General features: G+C 47.1%; 4 protein-coding genes across 4 annotated transcripts; 2 read left to right on the forward strand and 2 right to left on the reverse strand.

The window, feature by feature from the left end:
- Positions 1-81: 81 nt before the first annotated feature.
- Positions 82-2,021, reverse strand: J7337_013943 (uncharacterized protein; the record flags this gene model as incomplete). The annotated part of the gene is made up of 5 exons (XM_044831418.1): positions 82-1,224; positions 1,277-1,371; positions 1,399-1,481; positions 1,541-1,929; positions 2,004-2,021. The coding sequence occupies 5 exons, from the start codon at positions 2,019-2,021 to the stop codon at positions 82-84; spliced, it is 1,728 nt and encodes a 575-aa protein (XP_044673804.1).
- Positions 2,022-9,050: 7,029 nt separating this feature from the next.
- On the forward strand, positions 9,051-9,593 carry J7337_013944 (uncharacterized protein; the record flags this gene model as incomplete). Its single annotated transcript, XM_044831419.1, has 1 exon — positions 9,051-9,593. The coding sequence occupies one exon, from the start codon at positions 9,051-9,053 to the stop codon at positions 9,591-9,593; it is 543 nt and encodes a 180-aa protein (XP_044673805.1).
- A 2,871-nt stretch (positions 9,594-12,464) lies between these two features.
- J7337_013945 (uncharacterized protein) lies at positions 12,465-13,288 on the reverse strand (the record flags this gene model as incomplete). The annotated part of the gene is made up of 3 exons (XM_044831420.1): positions 12,465-12,916; positions 12,939-13,045; positions 13,122-13,288. 3 exons carry the CDS (start codon positions 13,286-13,288, stop codon positions 12,465-12,467), a joined length of 726 nt encoding a protein of 241 aa, XP_044673806.1.
- A 963-nt stretch (positions 13,289-14,251) lies between these two features.
- On the forward strand, positions 14,252-15,435 carry J7337_013946 (uncharacterized protein; the record flags this gene model as incomplete). The annotated part of the gene is made up of 3 exons (XM_044831421.1): positions 14,252-14,684; positions 14,720-14,808; positions 14,863-15,435. 3 exons carry the CDS (start codon positions 14,252-14,254, stop codon positions 15,433-15,435), a joined length of 1,095 nt encoding a protein of 364 aa, XP_044673807.1.
- Positions 15,436-15,919: the final 484 nt, after the last annotated feature.

The raw sequence follows: 15,919 nt of genomic DNA on the forward strand, positions 1-15,919 counted from the left end.
CCGCAAGGATAGACACTAAAGACAGATTGCTAAAGGGAAAAGGCTAAACGCAAAAGGCGACCAAGTGAGAACAGGATATAATTATTTGGTCTGGCATAGGGGTCCGTAAAGTGTTGGACCTGTGATCTCCTCCCAGCCCTCATAGCCAACGCATCGGTAGCACCAGAAGGTGTCATCAGGATCATACTTCTGCTTGACTGACTTCAACCAGTTGTATTGCTTACCATAGAAGGCCTCCTTCCAGTCTGGGTCATACGGATCGGCTTCATTCAAGTATGCACCCAAACCGGGAGTAGCCATCTTCATCGCCTTGAGCTTTTTCGATGTGGCATAGTCCCTGACCTTTCGCAGTCCTTGAATCCCAATATCAGAAGGTGGGATGTCGAAATTCTCAATTAATGTGTAAGTCTTCCGCCATCCAGGGTGGACAGCCGAATTGAGCTGGGGCTTTAGAACTTCTCCACCACCGACAAGAAAGAAGCTCAGTAAAGATGCCACAGCCTGAACCTCAGAGTCGCTCTCAGGTAATATTGCTTGGAACATGCCCGTCAGATTTTCTCGATTGTTGACCAATGACTTCTTATCGAAAAAGCGCGACACCATGACGGGATAGGGATTGATTGCTGCTTGTGGCTCATGCTGTACACTGGAGTAATAATCCTGGAACGTATCAAACCTCTCAAAAGTGGACATCACAGAGAGATTGGTCCCGTTGAGAGGTCTTAGCAGTTCAACAACATTCTTGTTCATCACTTCCTTTGCCTCTTCAATTTCGCGAGATGAATCGGCAACAGAAGAATTCCCTAGAAGCATCTTGCCGAAAACGTGGCTGTAGGCAGAATTCTTCCCAAGTACTCGAGTTAGCTGTCCGTTCCCAGAGAATCCTGCATCTGAAAGGATGGGGTATTCTGAGAGAACTTCCACAGTGGCATTGACAAGATCGGATATGTTGGTGTTTGGTGCCCCGATAGTCAACGAATGTTTCAGGACAGGACGTGTAGGATATACTTTGATAGTTGCCTCCACGACAACACCGAATGTGCCGCCACCACCACCACGGAGAGCAGTAAAGAGGTCTACATACTCGGAAGCACTAGCGGTGACGACCTCGCCTGACGCAAGCACAACCTTGAATTCGAGAACCTGGTCTGCTGCCAGTCCAAAATCATGGCTGGCGGGACCGTGACCACCTCCTTGCAAGTAACCTCCGATAGCACCAACTGTCTAAAAGTCGTAATTAGCCACGAAAGTGTATCCATGGAAGTTAAATACTTACTTTAGCAGAACCACCGACAGCAATATGGTCATGTTTGGCCGCGAAGGTGTATACTTCGTCCCAGATATAGCCGGCTCCTACAACAATTGCACTTCCTGTCTAGTTGGAAAGGGATGAATTACTGGACGGCTTGTAGGTTTCTTGGAACACGAGTTCGGGCTTGATATGCTTCATCCAGATTGACAAACTGCCGTATCCCTGGGACCTATCAGGTCAGGATTATTAGCGCCGGCCGGTCAAGTAAAGGTGAAAAGCATTACTTACCTTGCTCTGACATCATGACCGGTGTTCTTGATAACTAGTCGGACATTGTTCTCCTGAGCAAATTTGATGCCAGCTATAACATCGGCAGGCTTGGTTGCGTTGACACTATAGATAGATGCGCTACCCAAATCGCAGACTGGGCTTCCAGCTATCGAGCTATTTGTCGGTGCGCAGGTGTCAATGACAGGGTATGCGAACCCAATTGGAGATGATTGCCGGAAGGAAGCGTCCTGATAGACTTTGCTAATCTTCTGACATTCCGTTGAATTCTTGCCAAGCCCATCGTAACAGGGTTTGGCCAGAGGTTCGTTCACAACTAAGTGTCCATGAACAGTGCTGTTGAGATCCTGCCACTTGTAGAGTGAGGGCCAACAGTCGTCCGTGGGGGTCTGTATGAATATGACATGTTAGTTGAGCTTTTGTCATGCAAGTTTAGAATACAAGTAGAACTGGTGTAACGTACACATTTGCAAATGGCCATGACAGACGGCGCTCCAAGTAGGAGCAAAATACTTGTGAAATGCATCATTCTTGATATCTGAAGAATTGAGGACTTGATAAGCGGCGCTCTTGCCTTGTTATGTAGTTTTTGGTTCTCGTTCCGCAGGCGGCTTTAATTCCCAAGTTCGAAGTCATGATTGTTGGTTAATAAGGGAAATGCCCAAGGTCCGCAAATAGTCCATTTCGATCGCGGAAATTACAATCCAGGTCCGAAGCGGAAAAGAACTCGCTGCGCAACTTCTCTGGCTCAGCATGCATATCTACTCAGCTAACCGAAGGTCCTCTTCATGAATCTTTCCAGGTAGGCAGCGGCGTAATACTGCCCAACAAGGGATTATCCTTTCCAGGAACAGTATTTGAGCGCAAACAGGAGACCTTTACCCTTTCTGCCGCGAGACTAACAGCGCAAATTCACGCAAACTTCGTACGGTAGCTCCACTGATCGGCTTTGCTATATGCTTACTAGATGGAGTTGGCCAAGGGGCGGTAAGCTGTTGCTTATGTTGTTAATTATAAAATGCCGATATTGCCGATAGGATCCTGGATTTACGCAATTTCTTTATTCCCGCAGGGATCCAACATTAGACGGAATCTAGGACGAGGCTGGCTTGCAAGAATAGAAAAGATTTCATTATAAAGTTTCAATACGGCTAAGAAAAAGATAAAAAAGAAAATCTATACTGAAAATGTTTAAAGAGTCCATAAAGTCCAAGGGCTCAACCTGATTAGCTAGAAAAGGAGGCATGATGAATGCCGGTCTGCCCATGCTAACTGGCTTGGCCAATAAGAATGGTCTCTCGGATAGTGCAGATCAAGAGGCAAACCGACTGTTCCACGTAATCCCAAACCTAACATCGTCATCATCATCACTCACACAAAACTTGCGACAATTTCATCTATCACTTTCTTTATGCTACTTCAATTAGAATCACAAGAAGCTAGATGCAAGAGCAAAACTCTAAACGAGGCCCCAGGGGCAAATATGCACGCCTTATCTGCCACGGCTGCAGAGCTCGAAAAATCAAATGCGTGCTACCCTCGTATATGAACTTAGGTCCATTAGGTGCACCCCAATCTGAATCAACAAGTTGCGAACGATGCCGCGATCTTGGTCTAGAATGCGTCATCGAGCGGAATCATTTTCGGCGCCAAGCGACGAATCGCGCAAATCGCGCAATCTCGAGCCAAACAACCAAATCAGACCGTCTAAGTCCACAAGACCCAACCCCACAAGATCAGGAGACGGCCGGACTATCAGACTCAATCCGGCAGTATCTCTTCTCGGGTGTGATGGATGATAACCTCATGGTGCAGAGCACACGCGATGCTACGAAGACTCCATTCGGCGAAAACGATCTTTACCATTCTATGACTAATACCTATGATTTTGTTGCCTTAGTCTTAGCTAAAGACGCGTCGTTTGGTGCTGACATTCAACTGATATCAACTTGGAATGCGTGCCTGACAGATATTATAAGTCATGAGTTGGCCATTATGCTCGACAGTCTGTAAGTCGACTACGACACCTATGTCTCAATCTAGTTTGTTAACAAGAATGACAGGCTAGCATGGCAACGGTTCTTCGTTCTGGGAATTCCGAGTCTAGTTAGCCTGAGACAGCGCTTGCTTTCACGCGATCCGCGTTTGAATAATATCGCTACAAAGCTGCTTTTTGCGGTGCTTTGTCTAACCGCATGTACAAGATCAAAGGCCCACTTTCAAGATGCCTCTTTGAAGGAGAAGCTACAGCAGGCCGTCTCGTCGCTCGGCCAAGACTTCATTTTCAGCCCACCCACACATACTGACTCGATTGTCCTGTGTCGCTTTCTCGCAACGTTCAAACCAACGACACTGGCAACTTCGCAGCGAGTCGCACACCAGTCAGTGAAAGGTGAATTGTATATCAATCTGGCTCATCGTGTGGCGGAACGACTGGGAATCTTACCGGAGCCAGCGAGTCCGTCGTTCGCGGGTATGAATGCCATCAATAACGCGGAAACGGAGCGTAATTTCCTTCTCTCGATCCAGGGCCTGCAACTCGTGGCCGACGAATTTCTCCAGGGTAACTTCCTATCCATGCCACTCCATTCTTTTCGACAAGTTCTGCAACGAATGCAGCCTCACATTCATTCGTATGACGTCTTGATGCAGACAACATCCTGCTCACCGATCATGATTTTCCATATCAAATGGACTACTGCAACGTACATGCAGATCGAGGCTATGGTGGAAATGAAACAAAACCGGATGAATCCCAGTCGACTCTTCATTACGGTTGAGGAGGGAGAGAAAAAATGTCTTACAGAGATGAATGCTATCAACCAGTTCTTATCTGGGGCATCCCACGTCGGAGTAAACGAGCAGAATGAAATCAGGGCTATTCGTTCATTCTTAGAGATCCGCTTTCACACATTGATCTCAAGGTTATTTGGTCTGGGTCTTTTCTACATATCTCTTCTTGAAGCAAGAAATTTAGCCGGTCAATCAAAGTCGAGCGCAGACTTTTGCCAGGATGAAGTTATCCAGATGGGTAATGTTATCAATGTCTTGCTGACAACACCGGACAATCAGCGGAATTCGCACTTCTTCACCTTTCATCGCCACTTTGGGCAACGATACCCAGACAAGCTGCAAGAAATACTTGCCAAATTTGTTGAATGCACAGCAATCAAGTTGGAATACAACGATTGTATTGCGCCAATCCGACCAATAGTTCTTGAAAGTGTCAACCACTGCAAGAATATCATGGAAAACAACCTGCTTCGATTTAAGGTTTCCGGAAGGTTGCACGCTAATTTTGACGAACAATGTGATCTTTTCAGACAATGCGCCCACCAACTAGCCACCATGGGCTCCCTGTCAGGTTGTGCACTCGACAAGGCTTTCCACAGTGGCTGTTTTTACTCGGCAAGCAGCAAGATGATACATGGCCTGTGTGACTTGATGAACAGCTTAAAACGACAGGTCTCTTTAGTGCAAGACTGGGATGAGGTGATGGGTGAACCTAATACGCCTACGCTTTTCAACATGCCCACAACTATGCCTATGCCGGATATCTCGTCGGTCACAGCAGATGCCACCTCTATGCAATTTAACTCCTTTGAGGATTGGACTTTATGGCCTTACTCTGGCTCACTAGAGTGTGGCACTCTACCATTCGATTGGACTATTTAACCTAGCAATGCTATAAGATTTAATAAGAAAAGCATGCTATTTTAATAGGAAGAAAATTAATAAATTAATAATCAGTTCCTTAAAATTTTAAAATTTAAGTAAAAGCTTTACAGAATACCTTTTACAGATAGCTATATCGCGACGCGGAACCAAGGTCTAGTGATAAACGCCAAAACAAGAAATGCCAGTATTAAAAGGCGAGATATTAATAACAAAAGACTACAATCCCTGGTTAAAACTTGGGAGAACCCGAAATCTCTGTCTCTGAATCCCAGTCATTATCTCCTCCGCAACTGTCCTCCTTTGTTAATATAGCCCTATAGAGAATAAATAGAAGATAAGATAATTCTCAAAATATACAAGGCTCTCATTTCTTATTATGTTAACAAATTACTGTATATTATACAACTTGTAGCTTCAAGGTTCTGTACGGGTTTGAGCTGCTGCCTTTTGGTCTACTCTTAGCCTGTATAGTGACGTTGCTAGAGAGTTCGATTCTGAAAAAATCCGCCTGGCGATGTCAGAGCAAGACAATCGTACCATACTTCCCTACTTGCATCAATTTGCATGGCGGGGGCCAAGGTGCAAGAGAGCGGAATTTTATATAACTAGGACTGCTCAGAAGCAGTTTCGCCGTTGCATGATCGACAGCGCAAATTCGCGCAAACCATATAGGCTGGCTCCACCGATTGGCTTTGCTTATGCACCAAAGTCGTGTGGCGAAGTTGCTGAACGACGATCTCGATGGGCTTTCTGACTAAGAATGGCTTAGCTCTATGGTTTAGTTACATCGTAATCTTGCAGTCTTGGGGGCCAGGCAGCAGGAGGATTTGGGGCTGAGCTTGGGCTACAGTGAGGTCCTAATTTCCGGCATTGCGCTCTGCGTACTTGGTAAAGATATAAACGCCATCGGTAGAGGTTATTAAAAGATAGCTAGCTTTGCAGTTATATCTTATACTTTATTAATTTATTCCTTTCTTTCTTGTTTATAAAGAATCTACTTAGCAACCTTACTTTTTAATTGAACTTAATTGCTGCAAAGGTGGGCCTTCTAAGTCTAAGAGAAGCGGCTGCCTGACCACTTTGAACAGAGTAAGTAGTTACTGCATTCGATACGGAATGAACTTGGTTGCTGACAAGTGAGCAGTTGGCGGCGGCCCTTTTGTGAGAAACCTAACGTTCTACCAATTTAACATAGTTTTATCTGGCAGTTACACGGCGATAGTACTGGCCTTAACCCTAGGCCTGATGGGTCGACACGCGATGCGCATGAGTAACCCTTGCGAACAACTCAAGTCAAGATCCCAAATGATGTGGATAAGCTTTCGTGATGCTAACGGAATCTATAGGATTATGCGGATCTGTAACCTTATTCCCTCCTACCAGATTTTATCCTTTCTCTCAATCTGTTTCCCAAACTCGTATGTCTACCTACAAGGGTTCACCGAGGTGCTCCAGGGTGTAGCCCTGTACGCCTTGCTCATGCTACTCTGCGACTTCATGGCTCCCGAAGTTAGTAGTAAGGTGGATTTTTTTTCTTCACTTAAGACGACGAGACAGTGGCAGCCAAAGAAGAAAAGGAATGGCCTAGCGTTTTTGAGTGTAAGTCATTTATTAGCAAAGAGGCACCTGAGGCAATGGCTGACCAATTATCCGATATCAGCTGACTTGGTACTCGGTGCTTCAGTACCCAGTCATCACGTGGATTACTGCTGTCTCTCAAGTGGTAACACAGGCACTACACGTTTACTGCCTTGGCAGTACAACACCTCATTTTGCTCATGTTTGGGTACGTATTATCTTGCCATACTCGCATTTTCGAATTGTAACTAACAGAATTATTAAGCTTAAGGTGATCACCTCGCTATCGACATCAGTTGCGATCAACGCCATCCTTCAATTCTATATGAAAATGAAGAGATACATGACAGAGCATAGACCCCTACTCAAGCTGGCAGCCTTCAAGCTAATTGTCGGCATGGTTCTTTTAGAGAAGGTAAAATTCATGCGAGAAAGGACTACAGAGAATAAATACTTACTATCGACACAGATCCTTTTTCTCATCCTCACGGGAACAAAAGTTCTGCAACCCTCCGGGTTAATGACATATATTGACGTGATGATGGGTCTTCCAACTATGGTAATCTGTGTGCAAATGGTACCATTATCAATTCTGGTTCTTTATGCCTACCCTACGAAACCCTACGAGATCACCAGCTCGGTGCGCCAGTTTCAAACCCAAGAATATCTAGCTCTCGAATCAGACGGAGACTATGAGACAGTAAGCGGCTGTCAAAAAGGCTACCAAGGTGGCTATTTAGGGTTACATGCCTGGGCTGTGTACTTAAATCCGCTGGAGCTGTGTCGCGATGTTAAGTCAGATTATAATATGATTCATACGGCGCATGCTTTACAGAAGGACCATATAGAGACACAGAGACAGGATACAGAGATGGACAGATATGAGGCGAGGTATACTACTAATGATAGAGATTAAAGCAGAAATATATTGATGCTATAGAGAATGTTAACTACTATTAATTCCTTCGTTCTGTAGTAGATCTTTACTTATCTTTTTATATTTATTACTTTCAGACCTTGACTCCTTATTGCTAATAGTGGTCGTAAAGCCGCACATTCTGTCTGGCACTCCAGTAGTATAAACGCTGGCATGAGTTTGACTGCCCCATTTTCTGAACAACTTCCCCAGAAAGACTGATCATTTAAAATCATGGTTTGCCGGTTCAGAGACAATGAGTGTGTAGTAGAAAGATAGCAGATGTTCCAAGGTCAACTTCGAGTCGAACAGAACTGAAATGTCATGTGAGGTACGTTGCTTGTTACTGCAGGCTGATAAAGCAGAATATAAAGACAACAAGATCCCCATAGCAAATCAATTTCGCGGAACATTTATACGGTAACAAAAAGAGAAATACCGCGCTTTAGATGTACGGCGGCGCGAACAATAATTATCAAGCGTGGGTATCCCCTTCATGTGGCCGAATGTGAGGCTAAACCAACACGTTACATAACCAGAAAAGGCTGGCTTGCTCACACAAGATTCCCAGTCTTATCAGAACGTGGTAACGAGGGCAGCATTCAACACAACACCACTGTAAGTCGCCCAGCCCCACTTGAAATTGACTGAAAGCAGACACTGGATACAAGTCGTAGGTTCATAGGCAAGAGTCCTTCGTATGTTCAATCTAGATCTTAAGGCGCCCTCGGAAGGTTGGGGAAACATGAAATCGGATTCGAAACGGTCAGACTATGCTATCCGCTTCTAAAACTCTGTTGTCTCTGGTAATATGCTACTGGGAAGGAATACTGGCGAAATCTACCACAGAGAACCATCAGAAGCCGTTGATGTGGTCGGCGCGATATCTCGCAATCAATCTTGCAATCAATCTTGCACACATCCTTCTTGGCATGTGTGCCGCCCGGAGCCAGATGACCAAAGGACGTGTGACAACTCTGAGAAGAAATGCGGTATCAGTTTCTGTGTGGTGACGGAGGATGTGGCTTACTGACCCTGCAGCTGGGCTCTATGCAGGCAAACATTCTTTGTGTAACCATCATGTCACATATCAGAAAGTCACCAAACTCAAACTTTACCACCCTGGTCAGTGGGGACATGGATAAAGAGATGTCATATTCACGATAATCTTCTCCCTCTCGTCTGGGCTTCATTTTCCTTCACATCTGTCTTTCAACTCAGCTCACCTTGCCGCTTGTCAAACCAACCCAGAGATCGTACGGGTGAAATCAACTGATGAGTCACTTCGACAGAACACACGAAGGTTCCCTTTCCACATCCTTCAAAGCCTTCTCCGTTATGGACAAGAAAGCCCGGATCCGTCGTCAGCTCAGATCGTGCGCCGAGCAAATGCAACAGCTTCTTGAACAACTAAACCCCAATCACAACATCTCCCAATCTCTGAAGGTCAGCATCAGCCAGATCCGTCACTTCAACGAGTTCGACCAGCCTAACGTCCTCTCGCTGTGGCAGGATCTCCTCCATGAGCCTCGTGCCCTTCCCTTCCGCGTCGAGCAATTCAGCCGTCAGGAACAACAGTCCAAGAGTCTTCTCGATAGAAGGGCTGAGCGCAGTCTCGGTATCCCGATTTTTCTTGTCGATGCCGGTAATAATCGCGAACAAGGTCTGCCTGGAGTGCAGAAGAAGGTTGAGGTTCACGATATTATGGATGAATTTCATGATGCACCATTGAAGTTGAAGGTCATGGGAAAGCGCAAGACTGACGACGCAGACGAACTGATTCAACCTGACAATGAACGTAAAGGAGGGCTGCTGGGAGATAAGAAGAAACTTAACGATCGAAATATTATCGACAAAAGACATCGTCCAGCGACAAAGTAGAAGGTCGTACGAAAGCGAAAGAATAGTGCTGACTATGAAGGCGATGACGAGCTGAATCAACCCGACACGAAGCGCGTGAAACTTTCAAGAAGCATGTGTGCATTCCTCTCTAGAAGGGTTGAAGAGTACGACATAACTACTGGCGAGAAATCCAAGGAGCGCGGGATACAACTCCGGAGACTCAAGATTACATCAATATAGAGGGAAAGCTCGGCAAGGTTAGTGAAAAGTAGACAACATTAGCGGAGCATTTTTGGGAGTTTGGAGTTTGGAAACATGGGCAATAGAGCGTTACTTTTTGCGATAAGAGATCTCTTTACTTGGTAATTACGTTTGAAGACCCTAGAGTGACTGCCATTGTGAGTCATTACTTGTGATAAGATTGCCGGGTGTGAACGCGGCTTCAGCCCTAGCATGATGGCAAAGAGCATAAATCCCGGTTAAAGATGTTTTGTAGAGTGTTTTGGTGTAATTTTGGCGATGGCGGATGCGTTTCGACCCCGAGAGCAATGGTCCTCGCCATGTCACTGTGTTGACTGACACGAAACCACTCTCTTCCTCGCAGCTCAACAAGACGAGTTCCGTAACTCGGAGTTCCACCACATCGAAACTTCGGCATCTCATGAAGATGGCCACTCCCGGGAAATAATTGTTCAGGTCAATTAAGTATGTTTTCCTGCCATAGCAAGGAATCGAAGCGTAAGTTATCTTCAGTGCATTAGAGTGCAAGCTATTCATTTTATGGCGGAACACCCTTGAAATCATTTCCTAGCTGCTCAACTGCTGTAGACTCTTTAAGTTCCGGCTGCGGTTCCCGCGTCGATTCCTCGGAGCGAGGGATATACGTTCGGTTAGCTTCAGGTAGGCATGCTTCACTAGGCTAGGTAGCAGTCGTTTGCATCCGGGCTGCCTTGCGACTTGAGCTCGTATTATATGAGTTCAGCGGCGAGAGCTGGAAATTCCGTTGCCTAGATGCCGGATCAGGATTTGAGTGTTTGTAGTTGGGGCCCTGTGCCGCGCTTTCTTTCTTTTCCTCTCTATTCACTCCCTCTCCATGGAAATCCACAAGTTTCTCGAGATAGGCTTCTTCCTGGGCCCGGCTGCCAAGTTCCAGACTTGTGAGCAACACATCTTTTACTCAACTTGTCTCGCGTGTGTTTCCCCTTCCTGTGTTCTTCAAGATTCTGTGCCCACAGGCTTGAACGGCGCTAATGAAAGTTTGCTCGGTTTATTTATCGAAGGGCGTTCCTGCGTGTCCGTGTGGTGAAGTACGAACAGGGTAACTGCATATGCGAAGCTACGTCTATCGGAGTACAACTGCCTTGAGCTTCGTTAATGGGAGACCCAGGCGGTGAAGTGAACAGTGAGAGTTTGCGAAGTTCTAAGTTCCGTAACAGTGCGTTCCGGGCCACGGGGCTCCTCAGTGACGGCATGTTTATCTGACTTATCCCAGAAACGAACTCCGAGACATGTAGTCCAGAACCTGGAGTTGCTTAGCCTGGCTCTCCCTGGGGACTGACTGAGCGCCTTGGGGAGCAACATTTGCGAAGGTCGGAATTCATCTACACTGACCTCCGTTCCTGGAAGCTCAGTTCTTTAGTCCAACAGTCTGAAGATCAAGATGAGTGAATCCCGTGCTATAGAGCTCAGCCGCTGCAGATCAGTAGCGCTGATATCTTTTTACCTGATATTTGAATTGTGGAGCTGGTTTCTGAACATGTTCTGATATATGATTTAGAGCCCTCTTTTGTCTACGGTCACCATAGTAGCAACGACTTCATCATTCTTAATATTTGACATTGCTAATTTCCACTGTGTCTCCTGAATCGCTGTCTGATGACTCCATGTCTGCTCAGCTGAGAAAAGCTCATTTCCGTTGACTACTCAATCTTGAAATGAGATGAACGAGTTGCTCTCATGTCGGAGGTCCGACACCCGGAACTCACTGTGCTCAGCTGATAACAGTTTAGGTGACTACTTGAGGTAAAGACTTTCCGAAGACCTGAGTATATCATTCTTTCTTGCTTTCGTTTTTTCCAGGTGTCAGTGACTCATCTCCCTGTAGTTCCATTCTCACCTCAATCTTCCATTGCCTCCTCCTATAGCAGTCCAAGTTCCACCACGCTCAACTCTTGGATGCGGGGGGGAGGGGGGGGTAAGGTGTAACGGTGAAGGAGTTAGTATATCAGCCCTATATGGGGTACTAGGACAAAAAGTAATCGATTCTAGATATGATGAATGGCTTCGCGGATGTAAGAGCTGCAATAATTATTGCGGTACTTTCCACGATTGTAGATCTGTAGCAGGGTGTTTCTAAGGCTAACCTTGCAAGCTATTTACAGTCAAGCTTTGTCGAACACAAAAACAATGGGATTTGCAACACCCCGTGCGCCCTCGAGATTAAATGACCCCGCTGGTTCTGACCCCAATAGTTACACCAATTTGATAGCCCAAACTCTGAATTTCCCCGCTGCATGAAACCCTCTATCACTCGTAAAACCCTTGGCATCACACATCTGCTTTCGAATGCTGTATGTAAAATTATATTGTATTCTTGGTCATATTCGGGTGGTTATGTAACTCTGATATAAGGACAGATATGAATGCGCCTTAAAAATAGCAAGTCTAATTGACGCCGGTATCTAAATGCCCCTGTATCAATAAATCCGTATCTATTCCCATATCCAATAACATCCAATGCTAGGTATCAATGTACTGTAAGCCCGTTTCCAAGCCCAGTCCGCCAATTTTGTACGCCCTGTCTGATGCTGTATCACAATCATTACGCCGTTCAGGTAAAATGCTTTACCAGAAATTACTCAGGTCCTAGCGCTAGAATGCAAAAAATTCATCCATTATCTCAAATCCATTCTATCTCTGCTCCGCCCACGTTAGTAATTTAGCAGCTATCGTGACTGCAGAACCAACCTCGAGTGTATTCATCACAAGCTCAAGCTCTTCCTGTCCGCCGGGCATGTTATTCCAGTCTTGTGCCTCGTCACGCTGTTTCACTAGCTTGATAAGGCATGCTACCCAATCCCCCGTCTTCTTCATGGTGACTGCTGGCTCTGTCTCGCTGAACTCTTGCTGTTTCAAAAGGCACAGCCATCGTCTCAGCCCAGTCCATATGAGTACCTCTCCGCCAGTGATGAGTGTTGGGTCGCTCAGCTTCCGGAAGACGTAGTGAATAGTACCGGGCGGCATGTAAACTGTCTGCCCAGGATGTAGTACCAGTTGACGCGCCTGGCCCTTGATAATGGGTCCTGTTCCTACTTTAGCCGGTCCTGCCAGCTGAGCGGGATCCAGCCGATCCCGACAGGGCCCTGATGGCACGTGAAAAGATACCGGGAACGAAGTCGTCAACGTGGGAGGCTATGTGGTTTCCGCCTCGGCTGAGTAGCATGAACTCAAGGTTTCGGCCACCAGCACGGTAGCCGGTGCCGCGCCAGTAACTTCGAGGGCGTTAATGCGGTGGAGAATGTCGGAGTTGGGGGTGTTGAGGAAAGGGGGGTATGCACAGGTACCCACTGTACAATGTTGAGCACGTTCCACTTATCATCATCCTTCAGTGTTTCGTTGATCAGCTTGTTCTGGATCTGCTGCAGGGTTCTCAGGAAACGGTGCTCGACTTGTCCTTTGGCATTGACATTATCTCTTTGACGTGTTGGTATGCTGACCCACTGCTTGTCCCCCATTGTCGCTTCGAAAGAACGCGGGCTGACAGGGCCCTTGCGGGTAAGATTACGAGGATCGAGATGTCAGAGGCACTCTGAATCTGACAGGCGGTTGAAACAGTCTTTTAATGGCGGGCCGTTCCATGGAAACGGTTGCTGGTTCTCGATGACGAGCAAGGCGCCAGAGTCAATTAGGTTAGCGGCATCTTCGGAGCCACAGTAATAGACTTTGACAGCGTCGTCTTTATTTGGTGGAGACCCAAACTCTAAGAAGGCCGCAATCTGTTCAGAGTAGTACTGTCACCATATGGGCCAGATATCACTTCCTGGTGCACGAGGTGGAACACTGCTTAGCTACGTTTTGGTTTCATCCAAAACAGCCTGCACCCATTGCTGATCTGTTGGCGGCTGTGGTGGTTTACGGGGGTTACGCCCAGTCACTTTGCGTTCCAGTAACACCAAGTCTCGTACTCAAGCTGGTTGTCGTCGTACCCTTGTCCTGAGGTTACGTATTGGATCCAATTACGGTACATGGTACTTTCCTCTTTCATAAGGCTGTGATATGCTTGGAAACACTGTGGTTGCGTCGCTGTATTACATAGGAGCTTATCTCGCACTGCAAGACATATTGTATAGCGACCCTCCGTGTCATCCTGAGCCTTTTGAGAAAAGATAGCACGCACATGCAGAAGGCGATATGGATCTGTTAGAGCGAAAGAGTCGCCATCCCTGGTTGACGCCTTTCTAAGCAAGATTACGGCGTCTCTGAAGGCTGTTATGGTAGATTGAGCGAGATGGAGGGGCACTTGTCATGAGGCAACGCGCTAGCGCAGGTACATGACTCGGGTCTACGTCTCCTTACCAATCAGAAGAACCATGGGCATCACGTAATTTCACTCACGTCACGTCACCCCTGCAACGCGATCTGAATCGCGTCGCGCGAAACATAAAGTCTGAAGACGATCGTATTCATACCAAACAACCATGGCCGACACTATCACGGCCCTACTAACTCCGCCCGCGCAATCTAGCAGCAAGAACGAGACACGAGTCCAACGCGCCAAGAATCGAATATTGAAAGCAGCCGGTTCTGACCCGTCGGAGCTCTTCGGCAAGCATGCCCCTCGGTCCTGGGGCCAGAGCCTTCTCGAGCAGCTCGCCACTACCCTCGAGTTGGCCAAGAAGGGAAAAGCTGGAATCGCTGTGGAACAATTGGTAGCTCGCCTGAAGGAAGAGGCAGGCCGAGACCCAACTGCCAAGGGTGTAGTCAGCAACGGTATTGTCACCAGAATCAGATTGGAGATTACGAGCAAGTCGCGGGAATGTGCGCCCCAAGACGAGGAGGATGAGGTCGAAGAGTCTGATGGGGATGCACACATGACCTCGTCGCCATCCAAGGGTCGACCGCTCAAAAGGCGTCGCAAGAACCCGAACCCGAGCCCCAGGCCGTAGGCACAGAAGACAAACAGGACACGGAGAATGAAGAAGAGGCAGAAGATTCTCGAGACATCGCCTCTCCCAGCCCTGAAGCAAAAGGCCCTGTAAGTACTCATGCCACCACCCCGCGCTGAGCAGCTCAATCTAACCCTCAATAGCTACCGATCGAGAATTATCATAAGCGCATCGCTGCACACCGACACCGCCTCAAGCTCTTCGAAAACGACCGCGACGCAGCACAGCTTCGACTCGATCAAAAGGATCCCCTCAACAACGCTCTCCAAGATGCCACAGCAATCCGCGACAGTACCCGCACAAAAGCGCAAGAGTCCGCGACCGCACTCACCGAGCTCGAGGCGCTGGTGGCTCGCCACGGCGATATTCTCCCAGCCACAGTCCGCGATAGCATCCCCCACGCGAAACAAAAGTCGGACGAGGCGAACCGCGCAGCTGAGAAAGCAGAGGCTGATGTGGAAGCGGCTCAAAGGAGGGTAGATGAACTTGCGGCAGACGAGCCAGCACTCCAGGATATAGTTGTGATTATGACGGAGGGCATTGCAGGTTGTTTGGATGATATTGACAAGGAGGAGAAAGACCTGGATGCGGCGTTGTGCATACAGAGTATCCAGCGTCTGACCTGGAAGGTCTTGAGAGCGAAGCCAGTGGAGCAAGTTAATGACTTGCGGTCGCTGGTTGATGACATGTTGGCGTCTGGGGAGGGAGTTGAGTAGGTCGCGGAGGCTTTCTCATGATATGATGGCGTTGCGGGAACTTGAATTGTATGGTCATGATACCCCAGCATTTACTTAGACTTGGTAGAGTCTTGCGGAGTTCTGGAGCTTGTTTAGTAGCAGTTATGTCTAGATATCCGGTCATCGACGAATGTAGCTCGACTGAGGGCATCTTCTACAGCCTGTCGATGGGATCGCGATGAGCATAATGTTACAGAAAGCATTTTTGTGTAGACATTGAAGACTATGGGTCTCTTTGAGCAAGTATTTGTTGATCACTGAATTGAAAACAACTGGACGCGCGATGCCATGTTTTTTACTTAATTGAAGAAGATATCCTGTGATGCATCAAAATCGGCTATTGTGGTCTTAAGATTTGAGATAAATGTGCTGAAGATTATGGTTCGAATCCTGCTGAGCCGCGACTTTTTGGAGGGCGGTGTGATGATAATTGCTTAACCTAGAATTGAGCTCGTCGCAGGAA

Source organism: Fusarium musae, chromosome 12 (assembly GCF_019915245.1).
Source record: "Fusarium musae strain F31 chromosome 12, whole genome shotgun sequence".
Taxonomy (NCBI): domain Eukaryota; kingdom Fungi; phylum Ascomycota; class Sordariomycetes; order Hypocreales; family Nectriaceae; genus Fusarium; species Fusarium musae.